Below are 20,428 nucleotides of genomic sequence, written 5' to 3'. Positions count from 1 at the left end.
TATAGCCTTTGCTACTTGTTTTTTGTGGATGAATTGTTGAATCATAGAACACATGTGGTTGGTTATTGACTAACCAACTGAGACAAAAATGAGGTTCGTCACTGATGATGTTAACCGAATTTTGGTCGTAAGTTTTTATAATATGCAGACTAGGGTGTGGCGATTTGAACACCATATTGGGCCCTTCGCATTTCTGATGTCTGGGATTGTATTGATCAAAAAAAGTCCACTAGCCTCCCGATTTTGAATTGAAGTTTTTTATCCACAAGGCCAAAACTGCCTGAAGGAGTGTTCCAATGCTTTTGCGTTGTGCTAGAAAGTTCTTAATTATTGTTCTTGGTACAATTTTTTCCTTAGTGTTGGATAGAAAATTTTAATGATTCAGCTGTTATATTCCAAAATATCAAAAAAACGTGGATAAAAAAACTTCAAAATCGGGAGGCTCGATTTTCAACATAGACATATGGTCTAGTGGACTTTTTTGCTCAGTACAATCCCTGAAATCAGAAACCCGAAGGGTCCAATACGGTGTTTTTCCTTCCATACAAATCACCCAGGCCTAATTCAGACGTTGCTCGTTCCTGTACTTTGCTATGATGAAAATGTTGAGTCTACGAAATAAATTTGCAGTGTCAGTTTGATGATTAGTGTAAGGGTGGTTCTTTAACGAATTAAATTCAAAGTTGTCAAGTTCCTATTGGAGAACCCATTATTATTAAATTTGGACCATATCGACAACTTCCTTGGAGAGTTATAGCGCAAACTAGCCACAAAGGCAGATATGGCAAAATCGATTCCAATTCCGGAATTAGTGCAAAGATACGTGAGATTTCGACTAGGCGCATTTATGACCGCACACACATACATACCCTCACCAGCAATGATGATGAAGACATACAAATTGCTATAAATTAATTCGATTTGCTACTAACTTTTCAACCAAAACCCATACTTAAAACCACCCCAAGGTAATAAAAGTTAAAATTGTAATAATGAACATAAATATTTTATCCAATTGCCAATTATAGAGACAAATAAGTGCCTCTTTTAATATAGGCTGTGGTTGGATTCCAAGTGAAATCATTTACGTTTGTTGTGGTATGTGAGTATATACATACATACGTTTAAGTGTTTTATTAATTAAACATTGGCTTGTAAGTTCAGTTCACACACACACGAATGCTATAATTGTGTGTACATTTAGAATGGCTTGGTTATGATTCAAAATCCGCTTTACAATGTGAACTGTTGCTTCGGCTCTATAACGGTGTTAGAGCAAACATTTGCCAAGAGAAAACATAAAAGCACACTACCCCACAGCCAACACCACATACAACACAGCACCATCATTGAATGCCGCCACAATACGACAGTTTTATTTAAAATCGTGGTTTTCTTTGGAAATACTTCAACTGCCGCAAAATGTTGGCTGGTTGTTTCTTAGTTGGTAATTGAAACAAGTGAAAATTCGTGGAAAAAATAGAAAACCCATAGAAGCGATGTGCGAATATTTAAATGCTTAAAAAGGTTTTCATTAAGGATCAAGTGTAAAAGTTTTTTTTGTTCTAATCTTAACTATAGTTTCAAGTGTCACAATATGCTAATGATACTTAGGTCTTATTCTAAGTAAAGTTGGGGAAAAACATTTTTAAGAAATGACACTAACCCAAGGTTAGGTTAGGGGATGTGCAGCCACTAACTTGTGACTGCGTCACTCGGAGACCATCCGGTCCATTGTGATCATCCAGTAGAAAGAAGCTGCAAGAAAAGAGGAGATGGAAAAGAGAGGATAGGGGGAAGAAATAAAAAGAGGAAGTTGTTAGAAAAGTAAAGAACGAATAAATTACAAGAAAGTTTAAGAGGGGAGGAATAGTTTTAGAGGAGGAAAAAAGATTTTTTTTTTAATGGTAGGCAGAATAGTTGAATTAATTTACGCGTTCAGGTTGCGCTGTCCCAGCCACTTCAGATTTTTGATGATGTTGTAGATCACAGCAGGTTCCACAGTTGAGTAGAAAGTTAGACACGGTGGAAAGTGAACACCTACTAACCTATGCCGTCTACGAGCCAAGGCTGGACAACGACACAGGATGTGCTCGATCGCCTTTAACTCCTCCTCATCCTCACAGAGTCTGCAGTAGTCAGTAACATCCTCATCAAATTTGATGGTATGTGCCCTGATATAGCAGTGTCTAGTAATGACTCCCGTCGTTACTCTAACTTCAGCTTTACTCAGGTTCAACAGAGAGTTCGTTCTTTTGACTGACAGAGACGGCCATATGGATCTTGCCACAATGCACCTAGGTTCATTATGCCACAATTCACTGGCTCTTTCGTCAGAGAACGTTTCAATTTTTTGAAAGAAATGACAAATGGGTGGTTTGATAGAGTCAGCGATAGCTAGATCTGTAGACTGCGATCCTCGTCTAGCTAATTCGTCTGCTCTTTCATTACCCAAATAGACGCGGTGTCCTGGTACCAAGCATAGCCGGAAGCCGTTAGTTAGCGTTTCCAAGGCTGTTCTACACTTAAGGACGACATCGGATTTGATGTTGCAGGATTTGATAGCTTTAAGAGCCGCTTGAATATCCACAAAGATAGTCACCGGTTCGCCCTTTCCTCAGCATTCCTGTTCCATCGCAATTGACAGTCCAGGATTGTGCCAAGGTACTTTGCCTCGGGCGAGAGCTGAAGCTGCACTCCATCCAGTGTTGGTGGTACAAATACGCCGAGCTTACGCTTTCTCGTGAACATTACCAGTTCTGTCTTGGTTGGGTATACTCCAAGGCCATTGGCCTTAGCCCAGCGCGACAGGGTCGATAATGCTCCTTCCATAAGCTCCGAAATTGTTGACGGAAACTTACCGTGCACATGTCACCGTTGCTGTAATTAGATAGAAAGATTAGATTTAAGCTCTTTTTACCTACTATAGAAGTCACCTTGTCCCCCTCGGACGTGGCGTCGAAATTGTCGAAATTGGCATTGCTTAGTCCAGAAACCTTATTCTTATAGATATAAGGCTCCTGGACTAAGACAATGTCCACTTCAGAGGTCGTGAGGGATGCGCAGCCTTTGCCGCTTCCCTACTCCTACTGAGTTTCGTGGGGTGGACTCAGTCGAAACCGAACCCATCCTGAACCGAAATTCAGTTTTCCCTCACGTTCTCTAAGATATAACTCCCCAGGGGGGTCAACCGCCACTCTTGCAACCAAACCACCATCCTCGTTACAGGGTGCTAGACTTATTACAGTCCAGCCCGACGTAGTGAGGTTGGGATTTTGCAATCTCAGCATTTTCAGCAGGAGCTCCTTATCCACAGTAGGAGGGGGAATCCACGCTGAAAGAATCTTCCTCGACGGAATATCGGATAGGGAGACCGCCGCAAGATCAGCTCCTTCCCACAGAGCGCCAAAGCCCTTAACTGTCCGAACAAGAAAATCTCGTGACTTCTTGTTCAGACAGTTAATAACCTTGACACCCTTTCGTAAGAAGGCGCTGCCAAATTGTAGGTCTTCCTGATCTTCCGGTCCAGAAACTATGGCAGACCGAAGACCAGTTTCAAAAAGCAACCAGTGACTGTCGCTGATTCTACCATTTGGGTCAGCTATGTCGATGATTGCCTAATGAAGGTCTTTTTCATCTGCCACTGCAACCGGTCTACTGTATGGCTTCTTGAGTCCTTGACCTTGCGCCTTGGGGTTAACTTTTCCAGAGGAGGTAGATGCCTTCTCTGTACTCAGTTGCTTCCCTTGGTTGTACGCTCAACAGCCGCCGCATACGAGATTGATGGTTCAACCAGCTGAGAAGTCATTGTCTTCTTTGGTGAAGGCTGTGGACCCTCGGAGGAACGAACGCGCTTCACAGATTTATGCTGCAGGGCATTGTTCGTTCCTCCAGAAGACAATGTTTCCTTAGCTGGCCTAACCATCTTCCTATTGAGACCAGCATTTCCAGCCGCTTCACCTTTGCCTTTCGGAGCAGAATCAGGCTTTGAGACAGAGTACTTTACCGGTCATCACTAGGGGTGCCTGTAGGTTTGGGGGTGCACTCATCAGCCTTTTCCTTTACCTGTCGGTTCGGGTTAAGCTTCTGAATAGGTTTCGGCGCAGCACATTTGCCAGAGGCAGTAGGCTTAGCCGGTTGCACTACTTTATCCGGGAGGAAGATCCTTTCCACATGGAGTTCGCGATGAAATTCACGCGGGTAAGTTCTCTCGAACTTCCTTATGAATTTCAGCTTACTCCTGATGAGGTGGACCTCCCTCGCCGAATGTAAGTTCGCATCTCTCCCTACGAACTTGCGGAGATAGGGTACAGCACGTTTATAGTGCTTCGTATCCGATGCTTCTCGTACCGATGCAACTTTCCAGTCGCTGCCCGTTGTCGGGGTCTCGTTAGATTCCCCGTCGTCGGACATCGTTTCAGTGGCAGTCAGCCTTTGAAGACTATTGTCGGCAAGTGCCGACACAGGACCAGTCGGAATTAGAATTGCATCCATTTGGGTATCAGGGTTCGCACTCTCTTTGTTAGAGTCACAGCAAACTTCCTGTGTAGACTTGGCCGGGATCACCGTGGTGTCCAGCTCATCGTCAGTCAGGGTCAGATTGTGTAACAATTCCTCCGGGAGTGTGTCCTCACAATGCTCATCCGGTACAAGCCTATCCAGCTGGTCGAGGAGTTCCCTACTTTGCCTCTCTAAACTGTAATGAATAGTTCTGAGGGTCCCGTGAAGGTCGTCCCCGACCACAACTGCGGTCCTGTCTGACGTAGACTGGCTTTCACCAGCCCTGGCTAAATCATGTTCCGTTTGAATTGCCGGGTCGTCATCTACCCAATAGTTAATTCCAATTTTTATTAAGCTTAATGACCGCTGTATGGAAAGATATACGTTAGTAAAAAATTGATATCTTAGAAACCTTTAGTAGTGATGGGATGGCCTCAACGTTGATTAAGTTTAATGACCGCTACTGGGTGATAATAAGACCTTACTTTGGTTCAAAATTATTTTTTATGAATTGTTCTTTTTAGGAGTGATGGAATGTTTCCGAGTTCCTATTAATTCCAGCAAGCCTTTCAGCTAACATATCTAACAACAACTAGCAAACATGTTTTAAAAACATTATTAATTTTCCCATACCTCTTCTTTCTCTTTCCTATTCTCTTTCAATTTGAAAAACCAAAAACTTATAGCTTCAATCCATTGATTGCTCCATTTAAGAAGAAAAACTAGAGAAATACCACAAACATATTAATGTGTTGATTACAACAGCAAACTATCACAAAAAAACATCGTAAGAACCCAACCAAAAGAAGAAAAAGCAAGGGAAAACACATAGAGAATCAAGATGTTTGTGGGCATAAATCAAATGCGATATAGCGGTAAGAAACGTAAAAAATCTTTAGAAACTGAACAATCTACAGGAAAATGTACAGCAGCAACAGAACAAGGAGACGATAAAGGTGTCATGGCACAAAGCAGAGATGAACAAAATCATATTACAATGCCCAGAGGCATATCAGAAATGCCATTAAATGCGGGAAAGCTGGAAACAAGTGAATGCCAAAAACACACACCACATCAGCAAACATCAAAAGCTCCTTTGCTGCTCTATGAAGTAGACAATGGCAAAAGCAGGCCGCCAACAGCAGATGGAGCGACGACAGATATACCAAAGACCTCGCCAACAATAAATGAACCTGCAACGGCAAATACGCCATGTAAATGCAAAAATTGCCAATGCAATTTCAAAAACGTTCAACAGCAAAAGGAAAACAAATACCTCCCCTTCGCCGCCGCCTCTACGTCCAGCAGTGGAAAATCATCGCCGGATAAACCCACCGTTATAACATCACTGGCAAACGTTTACCTGTGTCTGGGTATATTGACATTAGCATTGGCTTCCCTATCTGTGTTATTTTATTCACATGTAACCTCCTGCCCTACTACATCAGTGTCATCATGTTGTTATGATGGCACCACCCAACCACCACTGGGAACTTCAGCAAACAGTAACTGTGTCAATTGCCAAAATTCCACATTATTGCCAATAAAACAAAACGGAGAAGACGAAGAAACATCAGGGCAACATCATCATCATCAGCGTCGTGATGTGCCAGCAGGTGGTGAACCTGCTGTTGGAAAATTCCCCCAAGATTCGTTATCGACAGAGACCTCATCTTCGCCATTGTTATTTCGTGAACGTTTTCGACAGGAATTACTTGACTCTGAACATATGCTCTACTCCATGGTGGAAAGAATATTACAACAACAGCAGACATCTGGAGAATTGCAACGGTTGCAACAAAAACAGCAACAACAACAACCGCATCAGCAGCAGCTGTTTCATGGCCACCAACAAGAACAACAGCAGCAGAGTAATCATCATGAAATAAATACAAAGCATATTTCTTCGGGGAATGTTGTTGAAGATCAAAGGTAAGTGTGCAACAGCAAAATATAATTTGTTTGCAAAGTGTGGAGAAAATGTTGTGAAGAAAAAAAGAAGAGAGAAAATTACATTACACTGGTTGTTGCACAGAACGGTGGCATGTTAAAAAGAGGGTGAATACACTCAAAAGGGGGAATATTAGTTTTTGTTTACAAGCTTTAGAAATGTGTTTAGGTAGAAGAACACTGGACGATAAAAAAAATTTTAGGATAGGATTATCAAGTTTGTGGAAAGTCAGATAGGTCTGATATAGTTTAAATGTTCCACAGATATTTCCCTGATAGTCCCTCAAAAATAACCTTTAAATACTCGATTTTTATTGTCCTGATAGTACCTTCAAAAATATTCTTTAAAAACTCCACGATTATTGTCCTGATGGTCTCTCCAAATATTCTTTAAAAAATGCCTCTATTACAGACCTTACGGTTCGTCGAAAATATTCTTTTAAAACTTTACCATAATTGCCATGAAGGTCCCTTCCAACATACTTACTTACTTAGCTGGCCCATTACAGAACATTTGTTCCATAGGCCGAACTAAGAAAAGATCTCCATTCCTCTCTATTTGTTGCTTCGCACTCTGGAATACAGCGCCTTTTCATCTCATCATCCACTTGTTTGCGCCATCTATTCCTTGGCCTGCCAATTCTGCGCGCACCGCCAAGCGGTCCGTATTTATACGCCTTTTTAGCGGGTTCATCATCGCTCATTCTTATGATATGGCCTAGCCAACGCAATCGTTGCATCTCGATACGTTTAACAATATTGATGTCGTTGTATAGCAGATACAGCTCTTGGTTCATGCGACGTCGATATTCACTGTCAACGCAGATTGATCCGTAGATCTTTCGAAGAATTTTTCTCTCACACACACCAACCACTGCCATGTCTGCTTGCGCAAGTACCCAGGCTTCGGAGTCATACATCAGCACGGGTAGTATCAGTGTTTTGTAGAGAGTTATTTTTGTTTGACGAGATGTGGCTTTGTGTTTAAATTGTTTACTTAAACCACAGTAGCATCTGTTGGCCAATACAATTCTTCTTCTTATTTCACAACTGATGTTGTTTGTTGTGTTTATGGCAGTGCCGAGGTAGACGAAGTCTTTAACTACCTCAAAATTATAGGTACCAACTTCCACAGTTGGTCCGAACTCTATGGACGCTTTGCGCGTCGACACCATCAATTTGGTCTTTTTGCCGTTTACCGTCAGACCCACTTTCGCAGATTCTGCTTCGACCTTCCTAAAGGTTCAGTTACGTCCTTTACTGATCGTACACGATGTCTATGTCATCAGCATAAGTAAGTAACATGTGGCTATTGGTGTAAATTGTGCCATTTCTTTTCACATTTGCATCTCGTATTACCTTTTCCAGGAAAATGTTGAATAGGTCACACGAACGGCTGTCTCCTTGTCTGAAACCTCTATTGGTATTGAACTGTTCGGAGAGGTTTTTTCCAATTTTAACTGAGGACCTAGTATCAGTTAAAGTCATCTTACAAAGCCGGATGAGCTTTGCGGGGATACCAAATTCAGACATGGAATATCTTTCGAATACTGCTTTATAATCGACAAAAAGGTGTTATGTGTCGATCTGAATCTCTTGGGTCTTCTCCAGGATTTGCCGCAGGGTAATTATCTGGTCAATGGTGAACTTGCCAGGTCTAAAGCCACATTGGTATGGTCCAATTATTTCGTTGACTTTAGTCGTTCGCACAATATCCCTGACACTATCTTATAGGTAATAGGGAGAAGACTTATGCCCCTATAGTTGGAGCATACAGTCTTATCTCCTTTCTTGTGGACGGGACACAGGATGCTCAGGTTCCAATCGTCGGGTACGCGTTCTTCCTTCCAGATGGTGCTAACTAGCTGATGCATACACCTTATCAGCGCGTCGCCTGCGGTTTTAATCAGCTCGGCAGGTAAGCCATCGGCTCCAGCTGCTTTATTATTCTTCAGCCGGTTGATTGCTGTTTTTACCTCATCTTGGCCGGGCGGTATACACTCTATACCATCTTCTGGGATTGGGTCTGTAGTATCTTCGTCGTCTTCGCTACTATTGGATACCAGCAGATTGGAGAAATGTTCCTTCCATATCCTGAGCACGCTATCTGTATCTGTTATCAGATTACCATGCTGGTCTCTACAGGAGGATGTGCCTGTACCAAAGCCATCTGTTTGATGTTTCACTCTTTGGTAGAATTTTCGGACTTCATTCTGGCTCCTGTACATCTCGATTTTTTCACACTCCCGCTTTTCCATTTCTCTCTTTTTTTTTGCGGAAAAGACGTTTCTCCTCTCTCCTTTTCTCCCTGTATCTCTCTCGTGCGCTGCGTGTTGCTACGGATTGTAAAGTAGCCCTATATACCGCATTTTTCTCTTCGGTGGCAGCACGACATTGCACGACATGGATTCCTTGGTGGAGGTCTCTGGTATCCAAGTATGGATTTTGCGGCTGTTTGCATGGAGTGGGCAATGCTTTGCCATTGCGCTGATATATTATCGGGATGAGGAGTGCTTTGATTAGGCAATTGGGCTAGTTGAGTGGAATATGCTGTGGCTATCTGTTGTGATTGCAGCTTACCGATGTCTAACTTTCGTGTTGTGCCTGTTCGTACTTTGTTTGATACGTTTAAGCGGGTGCGTACCTTTGCTGCAACAAGGTAGTGGTCCGTATCAATGTTTGCGCCTCGGAACGATCGTACATCCAACACGCTCGATGAATGTCTTCCATCTATCACAATATGATCAATTTGATTTCTTGTTTTCTGATCTGGAGACAGCCAGGTACCCTTTTGAATATCGAGATGATTAAATCTGGTACTGCTAACTACCATGTTTTTTGCAGCTGCAAAGTCTATCAGCCTCATACCATTGTCAGATGTTTCGTTGTGAAGACTGAATTACCCGACTGTTGGGCCAAAGATATTCTCCTTTCCAATTTTGGCATTAAAATCGCCTAGAATAATTTTAATGTCATGGGCAGGGCAACGGTCATATGTTTCTTCTAAGCGCTCGTAAAAAATACCTTTGGTCTGTTCGTCCTTTTCTTCAGTGGGAGCATGAGCGCAAATAAAGCTGATGTTGAAGAATTTGGCTTTAATTCGAATTGCAGCAAGTCTTTCATTCACTGGGGTGAAGCTGGATACCAGATGTTTTAGTCTCCGACTAACTACAAATCCGCAACCAAACGCATGCTTTACGTCATGGCAGCTATAATACAGTGCGTCACCTTTAGGTGTTGTTGTGACGCCTTTCCCAATCCATCGTATTTCCTGTATGGCAGTAATATCGGCCTTGTACTTTTCAAATACGTCTGCCAATGCGAAGACTGCACCTTCTCTATAAAAAGTGCGAACATTTCAGGTGCAGATTCGCAGATCATGGTCCTTGGTCATGAAACATGGTCAACTTTAGGGGGGTTTGTTTTTCTTTTCTTTCGTTTTTTCATAGTAGGCTGTTTTTTTCTAGGAGAGGGTTACTAACCCGACGCCTAAACCCAAGTTTTTAACTTTCTTATGGGTGAACGCGCGGCACATGTTAGCTCACTACCTTTAACAGGTGTTAAAGGCAGTTCCCCAGGTGACACCACGGCTAGGTCAGTGTCCACTTGAGATGAAAGAGGGACCAAGATAAATCCTGGGCTTTGTCATGTTAAAACCGGTCAGGACCGTTCCTTGGTATCTTCCATCCCCTACGTCACCCTTATTGCCCTAATGGTCCCCCCAAAATATTATTTAACAACTTTACGATAATTGCACCGATGGTGCCTCCAAAATATTCTTTAAAACTTCACAATTATTGACCAGATTTTCCCTCCAAAATATTCTTTAAAAACTCCAAGATAATTTCCCAGGCGTTTCCTCCAAAAGAAATCTTTAAAAATTCCTCTATCGTTGCCCTTTGTTTCTCTAAAATATTCTTAAAAAATTTTCAACATTCTAGCCTTGATGGTCCCTCCAAAATATTCTTAAAAACTCCTTGACAATGGTCCCTCTTAAATATGATTTAAATGCTGCACGATTATTGCTCCGATGTTCCCTCCAAAATATACTTTAAAAACTGCCCAGTTATTGCCCAGCATATTCTTTAAAAACTCCACGACAATTATCCTGATGGTCCCTCCAAAATATTCTTTAAAAACTCCACGATAATCATCCTGAGTGTCCCTCCAAAATATTCTTTAAAAAAACCTCGATAATTGCCCTGATGGTCTTTCCAAAATATTCTTAGAAACTTCTACGATTATTGGCCTGATGGTCCCCCAAAATATCCTTTATAAATTCCACGATTAATAATTAATTTTAAAACTCCATGAATATCTCCCTGATGGTCCCTCAAAATATTCTTTAAAATCTCCACGACTATTGCCCTGATGGTTCCTTCAAAATATTCTTTAAAATCTCCACGACTATTGCCCTGATGGTTCCTTCAAAATATTCTTTAAAAACTCCACGACTATTGGCCTGATGGTCCCTCCAAAATATTCTTAAAAACTCCTCGATATTTGCCCTAATGGTCCCTCTAAAATATTATTTAAATGCTCCACGATTGTTGCCCCGATGATCCCTCCAAACTAGTCTTTAACACTTCACGACTATTGCCCTGATGGTCCCTCCAAAATGTTCTTTAAAACTCCACGACTATTGTCCTGATGGTCCCTCCAAAATATTCTTTAAAAATTCCTCGATTATTGGCCTGACGGTCCCCCCAAAATATTCTTAAAAAACTCCATGAATATTGCCCTGATGGTCCCTCCAAATATTCTTTAAAAACTCCACGACTATTGCCCTGATGGTTCCCTCAAAATATTCTTTAAAAGCACCTTGATAATTGCCCTGATGGTCTTTCCAAACCTCTTTAAAAACCTCCACGATTATTGCATTATGGTCCCCAAAATATCCTTTATTGGCCTGATGGTCCCTCCAAAATATTCTTTAAAAACTCCACGACTATTGCCCTGATGGTCCTTCCAAATATTCTTTAAAAACTCCACGATTATTGGCCTGATGGCCCCTCCAAAATATTGCTTTAAAATTCCACATTTACTTCCTAGATGGTCTCTCCAAAATATTCTCAGAAACTCCACGATTTTCGCGATGGTCCCTCAGGAATTTTCTTTAACAACTCCACTTCGCTGATCCGCCAAAAAATTCTTTAAAAACTCCACGACTATTGCCCTGATGGTCCCTCCAAATATTCCTTAAAAATTCCACGATTATTGACTTGATTGTCCCTCCAAAATATCCTTTAAAAACAAGACAATTATTATCCTGATGGTCCATCCAAGATACGCTTTAAAACTCCATAATTGTTGCCCTGATGGGGCCCTCAAAAAATCTTTAAAATCTTCACGACTATTATGCCAATTCAATCAATCAATCAAAGGACAACATATTTAACCTACAAAGTCTGACCTTGTTCTTGTGCGAATATTTTGTATGTCCCACAAAATTCCACAAAAATTGAAAAATCACTTAACCAAACCTCCTCACATTGATTCCCTACAAATTGTTAAGCCTAAAGCAATTTTGAAAATTTGTCAACATCAACGAGGAAAACTATAACGGCACAAGGTTGTTACGAAAATTAGCAAGTGCACAGTTTCCATTCATCACCGTTGTCCGCTGTTGCTGTGGGTTAATGGCCGCAATTTGTCAGGAAAAATGAATGTTACCTTTACCAAAGTTGTTTTTTGTTGCTTTTTTTGGAAAGACAATATATTTATGCGAACATATACCATGGCCACTGATGGTTGACGACTCATGGTCACCACTTTTTTCCATTTTGTTCTCATTTATTCACTTAACAGTTGTGGCTGGTTGAATCGCTCGTTCGTGCGGTCATAGTTCAACGTCATGGTTGTTTCTTTTATCGGGTTAATGGGCCAATTGCAAAGGTAGCTATTGGCGACGGCATGTATGCCATGACATGCCATGAACCTTGGAAACCTGTTCCTCAACGAATTGCTGCAGCAACAACCAATTGCCCATTCCATACTCAACCTGTAGCTATAGGTCAACAAAATGTTGTTACCGTTACAGAGGTTGCTTTTGGTTTTTTTCTTTTCTTTCTCCTTGATAATAACATTTCTCCTAGTTTTCTTTTGAAGGAGGGTTTTTTTCCAATAAATTGCACTTTTCTCAATTTTGTTCTTGTGTATAACTTTTTTATGTATGGAACAGAAGAAAATGCAAGGGTAATAAAAAGTAATCATAAAGTAAGTAAGCAAGAAGAAGAACAATCTTGGTTGTAAAAGTAAGCAGACATTTATGCAAGTTATGGCTCAACACACAATTCGAGGGGGTTATGCGAATTATAAGTTTTGATGAAGATGGGCAGGATGTGTTTCCTTTAATTGTTTGATTGAATCGGCATATTAGTAGTGGAGTTTTTAAAGAATATTTTGGATGGACCATCAGGACAATAATCGTGGAGTTTCTAAGGAATATTTCGGAATAGGGATCGGTAAGTCGTCTTTCGATTAATCGACTTTTTGCAGTCAAAAGTCTAAAAATCGTAGTCGACTTTTGTCTGGAGAGGAAATTGCTGACTTGGTTTTTTTACAGTTTTGGCGGGTTTACAAAAAAAAAAAAAAGAAATAACTCGAAAATCGATGAATAGTCGATTAGAATCGGTTATGAAAAAGTCGAGTTTGAAAACAATTGAAATAATCGCCAAACCGAAAAATCGCATTTTTAGTTTTAGACCAAAATCGAAAAGTCGAAAAATCAGTTTGCTTTCCATTACCTATCCCTATTTTGGAGGAGCTATCAGTATATAAAATGTAGAGTTTGTTAAGAATATTTTGTAGGGACCACAAGGGCAATGATTTTGATCGGGTTTGATTTGGAGCAATGAGGGATTTGTTAAAGGTCAATAATCGTGAAGTTTTTAAAGAATATTTTTGAGGGTCCATCAGGGCGTGGAGTTTTTAAAGAAAATGTTGGAGGAACCTTCGGAGCAATAATCGTGGAGTTTGTAAAGAATGGTCTGGAGCGACCATCAGGGCAATAATCGTAGAATTTTCTAAAAACATTTTTAAGGCCCATCAGGGCAATAATCATATTGATTTTTAAGAATATTTTGGAGGGAGTTTTTAAAGAATGCTTTTGAGGGACCATCAAAGCAATAATCTTAGACATTTTTTTAAATATTTTGGAGGGACCATCAGGGAAAGACTCGTGCAGATTTTAAGGATTATTTTGGTGGGACCATCAGGACAATAATTTTTACAGAATATTTTAGAGGGATCATCAGGGCCATAATCGTGGTGTTTTTAAAGAAAATTTTGGATGGGTTATCAGTGTAAATAATGTGGAGTTTTTATAGAATATTTTGGGGGGACAATCAGGGTAATAATCGAATATTTGGTAAGGTGCAATAATCGTAAATTTGTGAAAGAATATTTGAAGGGTCCATTAGGGCAATAATTGTGTAGTTTTTAAACTATATTTTGGTATTTTCATCTCGGCAAAAATCGTGGAGTTTTTAAAAAATATTTTGGAGGACCATCGTGCAGATTTTAAGGAATAATAACAGAATATTTTAGAGCGACCATTGGGGAATAATCGAGTAGTTTTTAAAGAATATTTTGAAAGGATCATCAGGGCTGTAGTCACGGAGTTTTTAAAAAATATTTTGGAGGGACCATCAGAGCAATAATCGCGAAATTTTTAAATTTTGAGTGAAAATCAGGGCAATAATCGTGAAGTTTTTAAAGAATATTTTAAAGGGAAGTTTTAAAAAAATATTTTAAATATTTTGGAGGTACCATCGGGGCAGTAACCGTGGAGTTTTTAAAGAATATTTTGGAGGGACCATCAATGCAATAATTGTGGGGGTTTTAAAAAATATTTTGAAGCGACCATCAGGACAATAATCGTGGAGTTTTTAAAGAATATTTTGGAGGGAACTTCAGGACAATAAGCGTCGAATTTTTAAAGAATATTTCGGAGGGAGCTTCAGGAAAATAAGCGTGTAGTTTTTAAAAAATATATTGGAGGGAATTTCAAGACACAAAGCGTGGAGTTTTTAAAGAATATTTTGTAGGGGCTTTCAAGACAATAAGCGTTGAGTATTAAAAGATGATTTTGGAGGGACCACCAAGGCAACAATCGTAGAGTTCATGAAGAATATTTTGGATGGACCACCAGGACCATCAGCGCTATAATCGTGGAGTTTTAATGAATATTGTGGAGGGACCATCAGCGCTATAATCGTGGAGTTTTTATCGAATATTTTGGAGGGAAATCAGGCCAATTATCGTGGAGTTCTTTTGGGAATATTTTGGAGGGACCATTAGTGCAATTATCGTGCAATTATCGTTCTTTTGGGAATATTTTGGAGGGACCTTTAGAGCAATAATCGTGGAGTTTTTAAACAATTTTTTGGATGTGTCATAAGTTCAATAAGCGTGGAGTTTTCAAAAACAATTTTTTGGATGGGCCATCAGTTCAATAATCGTGGTGTTTTCAGCGAATATTTTGGAAGAACCATAAGGACAATAATCGTGGAAATTTGTATTTTGGAGCAATAATTGTTGATTTTTTGTTAAAGAATATTTTGGAGAGAGCATCAGGGCCATAATCGTAGAAATTTTTAAATAATATTTGGTAGGGAACTTCAGGACAATGTTTGTGGTGTTTTTAAAGGATATTTTGGTGATACCATCAGGGCGATAATCGTGGAGTTTAAAAAATATATTTTGGAGGGACCACCAGGACAATAATCGTGGAGTTTTTAAAGAATATTTTGGAGGGACCATCAAGGCAATTACCGTAGAATTTAAAAAAAAAATGTTGGAAGGGCAATAATCGTGGAGCTTTTAAAGAATATTCTGGAGAGACCATCAGGGTAATAATCGTGGAAATTTTGAAAGGCTATTTTAGACTATTTTGTCAGAATAGAAAGTGTGGAGTTTGGATTGAGTTAATCAAGGCAATAATTGTGGAAAATTTTAACAAAATATTTTGGAGGGGCTATCAGGGACGGAACCATAGGGCAGTAATTGTGGAGTTTGTCATTTTTCGGAGGGACCATCAGGGCAATAATCGTCGAGTTTTTAAAGAATTTTATTTTTATATAAGAGAGAAGTCATTACTAGTTAGATAGTTGTTTTGTCAGGGTGATGTGCTCTATATTATTTAATGTTTTGTTTTTATATTACAACCTTAATGTTAATCTACTCACCTCTTGCTGGCAATATCTGCAAAAATAAAAAAATATGAATTATTTATTAATTAATTTAATATAACTAACTATAAATAGGTATCTAAAAAGTGATAATATTTATTCCATTAAGGGGTGACCCCCAGTGGTAAACCCCAATTAATGAAATTTTTCATGCATTTTTCCAAGAAAACTATGAAACTTTTATAGTAGATTTTTTTCATCTGAAAGAGCACATCTTAATCTACATCCTCAATTTTTCTTGTTAAACAATATTACGTAGTTTTGTGGTAATTGGCCGCCTACCAAACCCTGTTTTAATGAAAGCGTTTTGCGGTGCCAACTCTAGCTCAAAAACTAATGAACCGATCGTCATATATGTTAGTATGCTTATATAGAACATAAAGATTAAGTCCTTTATCGTTCGAATTTTTAAAAAATAATAGTTTTTACCGAAATGGTGGACCCAAAAAGTCAAAATTCATTTTTTTGGCTTAAAAAACTAATATCTTTTGTCATAAAAGGGGCAAAAAAATTTTAAAAATAAAATCGATAAGCTCACAATATTATATGACAATGGGTTTATCAGCTTTTGAGCTAGAGTTGGCACCGTTTCTAAAATGTAATTTCGAGAAAAACACGTTTTCAATTTCTATGCTACATACAAATCGCAATGAATTTTTCCCTTCCAATACTCATATCTCAGTCATTTGTGTTCCGATCGATTTGAAAGTTTTACGACATATTCTATGGTACTTATTCGGCTAATAATTATACCCTACACCACTATGTGGGGAGGGTATTATAAGTTGGTTTTGGCCAAAAAGTTTGTAACGCATCGAAATAATGGTCGTAGACCCAACTTATACATATATACCAAAATGAATGTCTCGACGAGCTGAGTCGGTCTGACTATGTGTGTCTGTCCATCTAAAACTTGTAATCACGCTACAGGTCGCAATTTTGATCGGATCGTCACCAAATTTTGGGTGTTGACGGTCCCGGAGGGGAAGACGCCTATTGATTCAGGGTCGTAATGGGCAAAAAACTTATTTGGAGAAAAAGTCAACGTTTTATTTCAAAGCGAATATCTCCGCACTTGTTAGGGGTATATCAAAAGCAAAACCTAGCAAGGAAAGCAGAAAATATCTCCTTTACAACGATGTAAAGTAGGTTGTCGTAGGCAATGAACGGAAACAAACAAAACGATTCCCGTACCAATCACACAAAGCCACAAACTTTTCAGCTTCTCTGAATCGTTTCATTCTCACAACCAAAACAAAAACACAAACTTTTCAATGTAAAAAGATAGATACCGTACGATTGCTGAATTGTAACTTCGGTTATGCTTTACCAAGTTGTTTCATTCACCACCGAAACAAAAAGTATTTTTGGGAAACGTTTCCCGTGCGTATTGTCAATGACACACTCAGACACACGCACATGTGATTGCTTAACAACCCTATAAGTTAGCATCAGCATACCACAGTGAATTTTATCAACCACCAATCAGCATACCACAGTGAATTTTATCAACCAACAAACGTTTTTGATTTATTCACATGTGTTTAGTACTATTCCGTTTTCTATCTGCTCTTGTGGAGTTGAGTACTTTTCGCTTTTCGTTTTGTTTGCACTCACGAATGTAATCAAAACAAAACTAAACAACGAGCTCGGCCAACGTGGGTTATGTTTCGTTTTGTATTGTTCCTATGGAAAATACGAAACGAAACGATTGGAAATGTTATTTAAAGTATTTTTACGTACGCTGGTCGTAGGTGGTCAAACAACAGAGATATCGCAATAGTCGGTAATGCATCCCATTTTCCGATTTTTTTGTAATCACGCTACAGGTCGCAATTTTGATCGGATCGTCACGATTTTGTTGGGAGTTGATGCGGGTTCCACAGAGGAAGAAGCCTATTAAGGATAATATTCAGGAGTCGGAATAAGCAAAAAGCTTATGTTGAGAAAAGTCTACGTTTTTTTTTTCTTATGCGAATATCTCCGCTTCTGGTAGGAGTATTCAAAAAGGGAGTTTGGTGATGGTCGGATAATATTCAGGAGTCGGAATAAGCAAAAAGCTTATGAAAATCACGTCAATGGAAGAAGAACAGATCTCCTTTACATTGATGCAAAGTATGTTGGCGTATGTGGGCAAACAACCGTGATATCGCAAAAGTCAGTAACATAACCAATTTTTCCATTTTTTATAATCACGCTACAGGTTGGAATTTTGATCGGATGCTCACAAAATTTTGGGGTTTGATGGGGGCCCCACCAATTGATTTTGGTGATAGTCGAATAATATTGAGGGGTCGGAATGAGGAAAAACTAATGTGGAGACAAGTTCAAAGTTTTATTCTTTGTGAATATATCGGTTTCTAGTAGGGGTATTCCAACGGCAATGCCTGTCAATGAAAGAAGAAAATATTATCTTTACATTGGTGTAAGGTAGGTGGGCGAAGGTGGGAGAGATATCACAATAGTCGGTAATACATCCAATTCTCCAATTTTTTGCAATCCCGCTACAGGTCGCAATTTTGATCGGATGGTCACGAAATTTTGGTTGCTTATGGGGATACCAGAGAGAAAGGGGCATATTATGTTTGGTGGTATTTGGATTATATTCCCTAAAGGAAATGTTTACCAGTGAAAAGCTTATGCACAGGGGTAGTGGTGTAGGGTATCACATGGTCGGCCCCGTCTCGACTATAGCCTTTGCTCACTTGTTATTTTTGGTTTTCTGAAATATACAAGTGGGGTCACCCCTTAACACATCCAATAAACACAAAGATCGCTAGGTTTGCACGACTTAACCGATTAGCCGATCGCCATAAAATTTCATATATACGTTTTTTGCATTAAATGGAAAAAAATTAGGGGTAGGAGTGCCAATTTTTATACCCTCCACCATATGGAGGGTATAATTAAATTTGTCATTCCGTTTGTATTACATCGAAATATACGTCGGAGACCCCATAAAGTATATATTATTGATCAGCATAAAATTCTATGTCGATTTAACCATGTCCGTCTGTCCGTCCGTCTGTCTGTCTGTCTGTTGAAATCAAGATAGAGCTCGCAATTTTAAAGATAGAGAGCCAATATTTGGTACAGAAATGTTTATTACTTGCAGGATGGTTGGTATTGAACATGGGCTATATCGGTCCACTTCTTGATATAGCCCTCATAGAACGGTACCACCCGATTTTCGGTATTTTGAAGGTATTAGATTCATTATCTCACCGAAATGGCTGACATTTGGAACCTAGTCTTCTTTAAGGGTATACAACTTTCCTCCAGAATTTTGTCGGTATCTGTCCACGCCTTCATATAGTCCCCATAGAAGGGTACCTCCCGATTTTCGGTATTTTAAAGGTATTAGTTTCATTATCACACCGAAATGGTTGAAATTTGGTACTTAGTCTTCTTTAAGGGTATACAACTTTCTTCCAGAATTTTGTCGGTATCGGGATATGCCTTCATATAGCCCCCATAGAACGGTACCTCCCGATTTTCGGTATTTTGAAGGTTTTGGCTTCATTATCACACCGATATGGCTGAAATTTGGTATTTAGTCTACGTTGGGGGTATAAAACTTTCCTCCAGAATGTTGTCGGTATCGGTCCATGCCTTCATGTAGCCCCATAGAACGGTACCTCCCGATTTTCGGTATTTTGAACGTGGTGGCCTCAATATTCCACCGAAATAGCTGAAGTTTGGTATATGGCCTTTGTTGGGGGTATACAACTTCCCCCTATAAATATGTCGGTATATGTCCACGCCTTCATGTAGCCCCCATAAAACGGTACCTCCCAATTTTCGGTATTTTGAAGGTTGTGGCCTCAACTTTCCTCCGAAATGGCTGAAATTTGGTATTTAGACATCGTTTGGGGGTTTTAAACTTTCCTCTTTAAATTTGTCGTATAGGTTCACGTCTTCATATAGCCCCCATGGAAAGGTACCTCCCGATTTTCGGTATTTTGAAGATTGTGGCTTCAATATTCCACCAAAATGGCTGAAATTTGGTATTGAATTTTCTTTGAGTCTAAAAACTTTCCGTCAGATATTTGTCGATGTAGATCGACGTTATGAAATACCCCCCATAGAACGGTGCTTCACATTGTTTTACCGAAATTGCTGACATTTTGTATTACAACTCGTAGTGGAGGGTATGTATAACAAGTTCGGCCCGGCCGAACTTAACGCTGTTCTTACTTGTTGTTTTTGTTTTTCGAGTCATTGTACTGGCTACATACATATTATTGTTTCCGTACTTTACAACTTATGGGGTAGACTACACAGAACAAGTAGAGACGACTTCTCTCATACCAATGAGTGGCACCGATTCCAAATATACATATAACTTAATGATGTGAGAACTCCTCTTTATCGCCGAGTCCGAGCAGCTTGTCTATCTAGACCACTTTTAGGGAAGTTTTTTATGATATCTATGCCAACATTGCCACCGTCAAAAAATGTTTGATTTTGTCCAGCCTACAAATCGAACAAATTACACCACGATGACACGTATTTAAATATGAGTTTAAACCAACCTGTTTAATAGCGCAGCATTCTGTATCCAATTCTTATCTTCTAAAACTAATTATGGGTTACATTGTAATTATCGTTCATAATTCTTTAACTGACATTCGAAAGCCTCGTTAAAAGGCACTTGGAAACAAGAAAAAAAATAACAACATCCTCCTCCCACACAACAATCTCATCTATATTTATGTAGGAATGAATTGCAAATGAATAAACGAATAAATATATAAGGGAGCAGTTTTTCCCATAAATAAATTTTC

The 20,428-nt window shown here is 39.4% G+C and overlaps 1 protein-coding gene across 4 annotated transcripts in view; it reads left to right on the top strand.

The window, feature by feature from the left end:
• LOC141404837 (uncharacterized) overlaps positions 1-20,428 on the top strand; it is a 111,055-nt gene that overhangs the window by 30,958 nt on the left and 59,669 nt on the right. For 2 of the 4 annotated variants that reach the window (XM_073988579.1, XM_073988578.1), the window contains exons 2-3: positions 5,187-5,499; positions 5,551-6,432. In XM_073988579.1, coding sequence (XP_073844680.1) covers positions 5,342-5,499; positions 5,551-6,432 — 1,040 coding nt within the window. In that variant the 5' untranslated portion in view covers positions 5,187-5,341. Of the gene's footprint in view, positions 1-5,186; positions 6,433-20,428 lie in introns of all 4 variants that reach the window. The other 2 variants (XM_073988577.1, XM_073988576.1) reach the window with 1 other exon arrangement.

This window comes from Musca autumnalis, unplaced genomic scaffold (assembly GCF_047663935.1).
Source record: "Musca autumnalis isolate F117 unplaced genomic scaffold, ASM4766393v1 scaffold_5, whole genome shotgun sequence".
Classification (NCBI taxonomy): domain Eukaryota; kingdom Metazoa; phylum Arthropoda; class Insecta; order Diptera; family Muscidae; genus Musca; species Musca autumnalis.
The sequence above is the reverse complement of the archived record's forward strand: the minus strand, read 5'-3'. Positions and strand labels throughout refer to the sequence as shown.